A 9,525-nucleotide genomic window follows, 5' to 3' on the forward strand; every position below is an offset into this window, starting at 1 on the left:
TAGAAACCTTGGGAGTAGCAGGCAATTCAGTTAAATCAATGACAGGTTCAGCATCATCACCTCCCTGGGAACTCTCCTCCTTGACCTTGGCCAGCCTGGTAGAAAGGTCAGCCATACCAAACCTGGCAACGCGAGTGGATGATCTAGTAGCTATAACACGAGACACTATATTAGCAATAAAGACAGGCTATCATGAAAAAGCCAAAATGAAAAGAAAAGAAAGAACAAAATAGACTTACTGCCTAAAGTAGAAGCACTGGCAGCTTTTGAAGGCTTTGGCACTCTGGCAACCCCTTTAGTCTTCAGGCAACGAGTGAGATGACCAGCCCCACAATAAAGAGGCCAGGTCCTTTCCATTTGAGGAATAGCAAGAAAAGTAGAAATATTTGCAGTAGGGTACTCAATTTCAGTAACCCAATCATCAACTGCGGACAAGGGAGGTATAACTCATTTTAATTTATTTATTTATTTTAACACTAACAAATAAACTTGCAGCACAAAAGGAAAAGCCAAGAGTACTCACCACCAACAAAAGCATCGTAGTTCAAATACGCCAGATCAAGGCCCACAGAATTGGTCCTGATAAACATGTACCCAGCAGCCCAGTTCTTATCATGACCGCTATCAAGATTGCTGAGAAGAGGGGTAGTAGAAGGCCTGACCTTGAAGCTAATGCGGCCAGGATTGTTGGTCTTGACAGCATAACAAGCCTTTAAGTCCTCCAAAGAGAAGGAAATATTGTGTTTCTTGCAGAGATATTCAACAGAGCAGACCACCTTCCACACCATAGGCATCAGCTGATAGGAAGGCACACCAATTTCTTTAATGACGTCCACCATAAGTGGAGAGAAAGGAAGCTTGCAATCAGCCCTGAAGGCCCAGTCATGAATACAGAACCAACTAGGACACGCCCAGTCAGCCCTGACAGGGGAGTTTTCAGGAATCCAGACTTCGGAATCGGCGGGAATGATTCCCTTATCCTTCAGCACCTTTTCAAATTCGGGTTTCAGGCGGTTTGAAAGAGACTGGTCATCTTTCAGAGCTTTTGTGGGTTTGAATTCAAATTCACCATGGAAAATTGAAATCATCTCGAGAGGAGAATCAATTGGTTTTTCAACCATAAGAGGTTGAGCAGCAGAAGATGAAGGGAGATTTTCAGAGGTGGTTTCTTCAGGGTTCTGAACGAATGGAGTTCCAGGAGACATCACTCCCCTGGAAGATTTCTTTTTTTGTGGCCATTATTGAAAAGTTGTTGAAAATTTGTCGAGGATTGAAATCTAGAAATTAAGGAACTTGAAGAAGAAGATTATTAGAAGAGAATAGAGCGGATTTTGGTGAAGATCAATTCAATGAAGTAAAAGGGTATTTATACTCGGTGAAATTAGGGTTTCAACCGCAACTTGCAAAAGTAATTATTGAAGAGGTTGCAGTAATTGCAACACGCGTCAGTAAACCGCCAACTAGCCGTTACAGGATCCAATCAGTCATAATCCAACCGTTGTAAGCAGTTTTCCTAAGTTAAAAGCTATCTCCTTATTTCTAGCCTGACCTAGCGAAGATAAGGAGATAAGGGGCAATTGTTAGGCCTGGAAATTCGCAAATATCCTAGGATGATATTCTACCCCGACCTGACCATCCGGGAGTCAGGACATCAATCTACCAGGACACAGAGAGATAGGAGCCAAGCCATGGAGAGGACAACGGTCAAAATGTCAGGACGATATTTGACCAGAAGATTATATTATAGACAAATATTCGCGCAATAATTGGAGCATTAATGGAGAAGATTTAGCAATAAAGGACAGCAATTAAGGGAGCAATAATGAGCATTATTCCGGGTAATTAAGGCACAATATTAAGCATTGATGATGGAAGATCCGGCAGCTATTCAGCATTGAACTATATAAGAAGCACTTAGATCATTTGCAAAACATAAGATAATACACTAGCAATATTGAAATACAAGCTCAATTATAGATATTGATGCGAATTATACAATATTATAGTGACATCCTCTCTTGACTTGTTGCCCGTGGTTTTTTCCCATTTAAGGGTTTTCCACGTACAAATTCTTTGTCTTATTATTGTCTATTTACCTTACTTTATTCTTCTAATTTCACACCATGTCGTACATACTCACGGCTAAGTTTGAGCTAGTTAACCCTACCCTGACCTGATTTCGCCTTGTGTAAAATCCATACAAAACAATCTTGTATGGATCCACCTAAGGAAGGAAAGATTCCCTACTAAGAGGACGAATAAGCTGATGCCTAGAGCAGAGGGTCCTTTTGAAGTCATTGAGAAAATTGGTCCAAATGCTTACAAGATAGACCTTCCTGGTGAGTATGGGGTGCATGGAACATTGAATGTGGGAGACCTGAGTCCTTACTATGGTGAATCTGATGATGAAGAGGGACCAGACTTATGGTCAAGCCCTTTTCATGAAGGGGAGGCTGCAGCAGGAGCTGAATCAGGGGTTTACAACCCTGACCAAGCTACAGACCAAGTCCAAGCAACCTCCAATGATCCACCACCAGCACAGCCTGTCAAGAGGTTCACCAGGTCTAACTTTCAGCTGCCTATATGGCCAACTAGAGGAGGCCTTAACTAAGTCCATCCAGAGTCTCAAACATCCAAGATCAGCCAAGGAAATGCAAGGGAAAATCAGCACAGAAAACAAGCAAGGACCACCAGTCACATGCTGCTGACAAGAGATGATAAAGCATTAAGCAGACTTTCCATTTTTGGGGAGGCAATTGTGGGACTGTCTTAGAAGGACCACTGCTCCTTTTCTCCTCAAAAACCTGTCGTAGAAAGGATACAAAAAGTCTTGACTTTGCTAGCAACCAAAGCAACAGTAATCTGTGCACAAAGAGGCAACTAACAAGGACAACATTCCATGCTTTATTAAGTCTGTTTCTTACCCATTGCTGTTTAAATTTTTACCTAGTAATTTTATTTCCAGCTTGTAATATATTTAAGATAGTTTGTACTTATATTAGATTAAATCTTGGCCCTTGGATCGTTAGGTTTTGAGCTGTAACTCAAAGACAAGGCCTATATAAGGACCTGTGTCTCAACTGATTGAAGCAGATTATTTTGAATGAAAAATTAGCCTTGAGACTTCTCTCATTTCTTTCAAACTTGTGTTAAACTGTAGTTTGAATCCCTGGCTTGATAATTAACCTGTGATCTCTGTGGTTAATTGATCAAAGTCAGTTTGGCACCATTAAGTTGAACTTGTGCCTGTCTGTGGTTCAGTTTAATTGTGTTGAGCAAAGTTTAAACTTTAATCATGTGTTCACTGTGGATTTGAGTCTGAAATTTGCTAAGTTATTATCTTGGATTTCCTGTGAATCTTTTGTGGAAATTTAGGATTTTGACTATATCATTTTATCACACAAACAAGTCCTATAAGTCAGTTGAGTCTGTTGTCTGCAATCTCAGGATTTCAGGCTGTTTAAGTTGATATTAAAATTACTTAGAGTCCTTCAAATTCATGAGATTTGGCTCAGTTTTAGTTTGATATTTAAACTTCATTGTCACAAAATTTCAGATTTTTCTAAGATCATTTGGTATTTTTAACTTATCCTACAAGCCAGATAGCATTATTGCCTGTCCCTAGGCTTTATACTGCAGATTGTATCTCCGATTTACCGCCTCGGGAAACTGAGATGGTAACATCTCCTAATTACCTTAGCCGGGTAAGAAGGGGGTGTTACAGATATTGTGCTTCAGTCTTTGAATCAAAGTTATAATGATTTTATTTTGAATTATAATATGCATAACTTGGACAAATCTCTGAAAGAATTGCATGGGATGCTTAAGACAACCGAGCCTAGAATTAAGAAAGCTCCTACCTCTAATGTTCTGATGATACAGAAGGTAAAGGGATTTAAAAATCAAGGTTCGGATAAGGGTAAGAGTAAGAGTAAGGCAAATATTGCCAAACTCAAATCTAAGCCCAAGTCAGTAAAGGGTAAGCTTTCTGAAGATGTATGTCATTATTGTAATGAAAAGGGGCATTGGAAGAGGAACTGCAAAAGGTACTTGGAAGATGTGAAGAATGGAAGTGTGACTTCAGGTATTCATATTATAGAATTAAATGTTACTACTCGTTGTTCTACTTCTTCGGTATTAGATACCGGTTGTGGTTCTCACATTTGTTGTAATGTGCAGGAACTAAAAAGGAGTAGATCATTGGCTAAAGGTGAAGTTGACCTACGTGTGGGCAATGGTTAAGAGTTGCTGCTTTAGCTGAAGGAACATTTCATTTATCGTTGCCTTCTGGCTTAGTTTTAGAACTAGATAATTGTTATCATGTACCTGCAATAGCAGGAATATTATTTCTGTTTCGTGTTTGGACATGAATGGTTTTGATATTCGAATAAAAGACAAATGTTGTTCTATTATGCGTAATGGTATTTTATATGGTCAAGCTCATATTGTTGATGGACTATATGTTCTAAATTTAACTAAGCAGGTCTATAACATAAATGCCAAAAGATTAAAAACTAATGATTCTAATCCTACTTATCTCTGGCACTGTCGTTTGGATCATATAAATGAGAAACGCGTACAAAAGCTTCATATTCATTTGATTTTGAATCATTTGAGAGATGTAAGTATTATTTGTTTGGCAAAATGACAAAAACGCCTTTTACTGGTTACAGTGAGAGGGCGGCTGATTTATTAGGCCTTATACATTCCGATGTTTGTGGTCCAATGAGTCATACTTCTAGAGGTGGATTTCAGTATTTCATAACATTTACTGATGATTTCAGTAGATATGGTTATGTTTACTTGATGAAACACAAGTCTGAATCCTTTGAAAAATTCAAAGAATTTCAGAATGAGGTGCGGAATTAGCTTGGCAAGATAATTAAAGCTTTATGATCTGATCGTGGAGGAGAATACTTGAGCCAGGTGTTTGGTGATCATCATAGAGGTTGTGGAATCGTTTCACAACTAACTCCACCAGGAACACCACAATGGAATGGTGTGTCTGAGAGGAGGAATCGGACTTTGCTTGATATGGTTCGGTCTATGATGAGTCATGCTAGTCTTCAAATTTCATTTTGGGGTTATGCACTTGAATTTTGCGTTCACACTTAAAAGGTGTCCATTAAAATCGGTAGAAAAGACACCGTATGAGATATGGACTGGAAACATTCCTAAGATGTCTTTCCTAAAGATTTGGGGTTGCGAGGTTTTTGTAAGGAAGTTAATTCCTGAAAAACTTGGCACCAAATCCGACAAATACTTCTTTGTAAGGTATCCTAAGGAGACTAAAGGGTACTATTTCTACAACCCATCTGAGGGAAAAGTGTTTGTAGCTCGGTATGGTGTGTTTTTGGAAAAAGAATTTCGTTCCAAAGGAACCAGTGGGAGTAGAGTTGATCTCGAAGAAATTTGAGAGACACAGGAAATTCCTCCACCTAATGAAGAGGAACAATGTTTAAATTTACAAAGAAGTTGTAGTTTCTACTCCTGTGGAACCCGCCCTACGTAGATCTGAAAGATCTAATTTTGGTAAGGATCCCGTAAGATATGGATTCTTAGTGACTGAGCATCGTGATCTACTTTTGATAGAGAATGATGAGCCAAGGTCATATAAAGAAGCAATGATGGGCTCTGACTCCGAAAAATGGATTGAGGCCATGAAATCCGAAATGGAATCTATGTATCATAACCAAGTATGGACTTTGGTTAATCCACCCGATGGTGTTAAAACCATTTGAGTGTAAATGGGTCTTCAAGAATAAGATTGACATGGATAGAAATGTGGATATAGATAAGGCGCGACTTGTAGCTAAAGGTTTCAAGCAAATTCATGGTATTGACTATGATGAAGCCTATTTTCCATTAGCGATGCTTAAGTCTATTCGGATTCTCCTAGCAGTTGCTGCATTTCATGATTATGAAATTTGGCAAATGGATGTGAAAACAGCTTTTCTTAATGGAAATCTGCAAGAGGATGTGTACATGACACAGCCTGAAGGTTTCACAACACATGCTGGGAAGATTTGCAAGCTTCAACGATCCATTTATGGATTGAAGCAAGCATCTCGGAGTTGGAATCTTCGTTTTAATCAGGCGATCAAAGAGTTTGGTTTCCTTAGAAACGAAGAAGAACCATGTGTGTACAAGAAGAATAGTGGGAGTGCAGTTGCATTTCTGGTTCTTTATGTCGATGCATTCTCCTTATGGGAATGACATTCCAATGCTACAGTCCGTTAAAGACTGGCTTAGAAGTTGTTTTTCCATGAAGGATATGGATGATGCAGCTTACATCTTGGGCATTAGGATCTATAGAGATAAACCTAACAGACTTATTGGTCTGAATCAAAGCACTTATATAGATAAGGTGATTCGGCGTTTCAATATGATTGATTCCAAGAGAGGTTTATTGCCTATGCCTCATGGCATTACTCTTAGCAAGACTCAGTGTCCTTCGACACCTGATGAGAAAGAGCGCATGAGTAAAATTTCATATGCTTCCGCCATAGGTTCTATCATGTATGTCATGTTATGCACTCGTCCTGATGTAGCTTATGCATTGAGTATGACGAGTAGATACCAAAATAATCCCGGTGAAGGTCACTGGACAACTGCCAAGAATATCCTAAAGTATCTTAAGAGAACTAAGGATATGTTCTTGGTATTTGGTGGGGATGAAGTGCTCGTTTTAAGTGGCTACACCGATACTAGTTTTCAGACTAATAGAGATGATTCTTGATCTCAATCTGGATATGTATTCTTGCTAAATGGTGGAGTTGTTAGCTGAAAGAGTTCCAAACAGGATACTGTGGCTGATTCTACAACAGAGGCTGAGTATATTGCTACTTCATAAGCAACAAAGGAAGTTGTTTGGATTCAAAAATTTGTTTGTGAACTTGGAGTTATTCCTAGCATTTCTAGTCCAATAGATGTTTATTGTGATAATAATGGTGCTATTGCACAAGCTAAGGAACCGAGGTCACATCAAAAATCAAAACACATAGAGAGAAGATATCACCTTATCAGAGAGATCATTGATAGAGGTGATGTTAAGATATGCAGAGTACCGACTGATGCAAATGTTGCATATCCCTTAACAAAGCCTCTCCCGCAGTCTAAGCATGAGACTCATAGAGCTGCCATTGGTCTAAGATGCATTATCGAGTGGTCTTAGTCCTATTATGAGATATTTGTTTTAGTGGGAGTTTATTTGACATGTTTAATTGGTTATATATAACATTTACTTCATTTATTCAATAAAATTATTATTTGATTTTATTCATTTTATTGTTTAATTAAAAGTTTGTTCCACTATAGTCAACATTGATTAAATAGATCACTAAGTACGTGGCTTAGTATTGGAACTCTATTTGGATGATGTTTTTTTATTATAGTCTCTAATCAGGGCATTAAATTGGAACACTTGAATGCCTAAAATGATTAGTATATGAGCTGGTTGATGACTAAGTTCCTTAAGTCATGATATTGAGATATCAAACCAGGCACATAGGGTATATGTTAGAGAACATGTATTAGACAGACCCGTTAAGAACTTTAATTACTAAGGATTCGCTTAGTGTTAGTAAAGTTTCTTATCACTAGTTAGTAGTGAATATACAGTCTTTAGACCTGAGTTTTTCACTTTCTGTACATTCTAAGTAGTTTTTTTTGACACTGTCAAATGTCAGCCGTGACTGGTGACTATAACGGCAATGCTTGGACTTATTATGGATCATGTGATAGGATGTGGTTAAACAACATGAGATTTTTTTCTTCCTTACTGAAGGGAGTTTATTGTTTCTGGCCTCTCGAATAGTGTGAATTGTAAAATGCGTGGCCGCGCTCAGACGAGGTGATTGTCAGTCGTCTGCTTTAACAATTCAACTTAGAGATTCGAGAAAAATGATTGGGACATATAAGATTGACACTTTTCCTATCTTAGTCTTGATTGGAACAATAGTAGCAAAGAGACGGTTTTAATTGGACACAGTACAAGTGGGAGTATGTCCGGAGTCCAATTAAGGTAATCCGGTTTATATTCTAGTTAACCGTAACGTTTTGCTAGAAGCCGCTTACGGACCGAGTATTAAATGAGTTTAAGGACTCGTGTAGAATTAAACGGGCCCATTGGGTCACACACAAGATGAATACGGTGTTTCCTTTTACAGTCGGACTGAAATATGGAAATAGGGCTCTAATTAGATTAGGCTCAGCTGCGATTAAAGTTAGGGTTTGATTAGGAAACTGAGTAATTACTCCCCTATATATAGAGATATAAGGGAGTCAGTTTTATCCTATTCCTCTGTGAGAAATAACTAACCCTACCTTGTGTAATAGCATACAAATCGCATCTCCTATTCATACGTGTGGATACTAGTGGAGGCACTACAATTAGGGTGCTCGTGATTATTTGTAGCAGTTGGGTTATTCTGATCTGGTTCTTATTTTTCTTATTTGCTGGATATTATTTGCTCACGGATTAATTCCGCTGCAAGGTAATTCGACTGCCCTCTTTATTTAGTTTAATTCTGATTTCTAACATGCATATGATCCTGGAGATTTGTCTATTAAAATCGTTTTAAGGACCGACAAATACCATCACCCTCCAAACTTCAAAGATTGTTTTCCTGTCTACTTGGTATTTTGCTGCAAGGATGTTTATTGAACCTCTTACTGGCTTGCGATCCTTGCTATTCTCGAATAAATAGCATCCTATTCTATGTCTATCATCATTTGATAGACTTGGGCCACGTATTTTTTTATTAATGTTGGTAAGTTTACTCTTTTTTTTTACAGCCTTTTTATTATTCTTGATATTTTTTTCCTTAAACTTGTTATTAACAGTTTTTTGAAGTGCGGATGATGGAAGAGAAGAAGAAGAAGAATATGGAAGAGAGGAAGAATATGGAATAGAAGTTGTAAATTATGTAGTGTATATAGGGAAATGTAATCATATATCCTGTGTACTAATTTAGGGAACCAAGGTTTTTGGAGGGAACATTTATGACTTATTAAATTTCCTCCTCATTGTATTTTGGAGGGAGATGAAAAGTTTGATGTGTACTTAATTGACTTAACCATTCTCTTAAGCATTTCAGTTTACAAGCTTAATCAAGCCCCACTTGTATCTCCTTCAATACTTTTTCATTCTTTAATGAACTTCCTTAAAATTTGTGCAAAATGGAATGAGGTGAAAATAGAAAAATGGAGGGGTATTAAACTAGACAATAATAAAAATTAAGAATAACCATGTTTTTATAAGTAAATTTTTTTTAAAAAAAAATAATTTGTAAAAAGGCGTTAGTCATACCCGTGATGACCCTAAAAGCGACCCGAAACCCGTATTTTACAAACCCGAAATAGACCTTACCCGTATTTTACCCAAACCCGAAATGACCGAACATATAACCCGTTTGTTCGACCCGTTTGATAGGTCTAAATATAAATTATAGAATAAAACGGGCTCATACTATGAGACGATTTGTTTTTATCTTTTTACAAAATGGAATTTATTTGGGGAAAAAA

The 9,525-nt window shown here is 37.8% G+C and overlaps 1 protein-coding gene across 1 annotated transcript; it reads left to right on the forward strand.

Moving 5' to 3' along the window:
* The first annotated feature begins 3,780 nt into the window (after positions 1-3,780).
* On the forward strand, positions 3,781-4,196 carry LOC141618321 (uncharacterized). The gene is made up of 2 exons (XM_074435422.1): positions 3,781-4,084; positions 4,180-4,196. The coding sequence occupies exons 1-2, from the start codon at positions 3,781-3,783 to the stop codon at positions 4,194-4,196; spliced, it is 321 nt and encodes a 106-aa protein (XP_074291523.1).
* Positions 4,197-9,525: the final 5,329 nt, after the last annotated feature.

Source organism: Silene latifolia, chromosome X (genome assembly GCF_048544455.1).
Source record: "Silene latifolia isolate original U9 population chromosome X, ASM4854445v1, whole genome shotgun sequence".
Classification (NCBI taxonomy): domain Eukaryota; kingdom Viridiplantae; phylum Streptophyta; class Magnoliopsida; order Caryophyllales; family Caryophyllaceae; genus Silene; species Silene latifolia.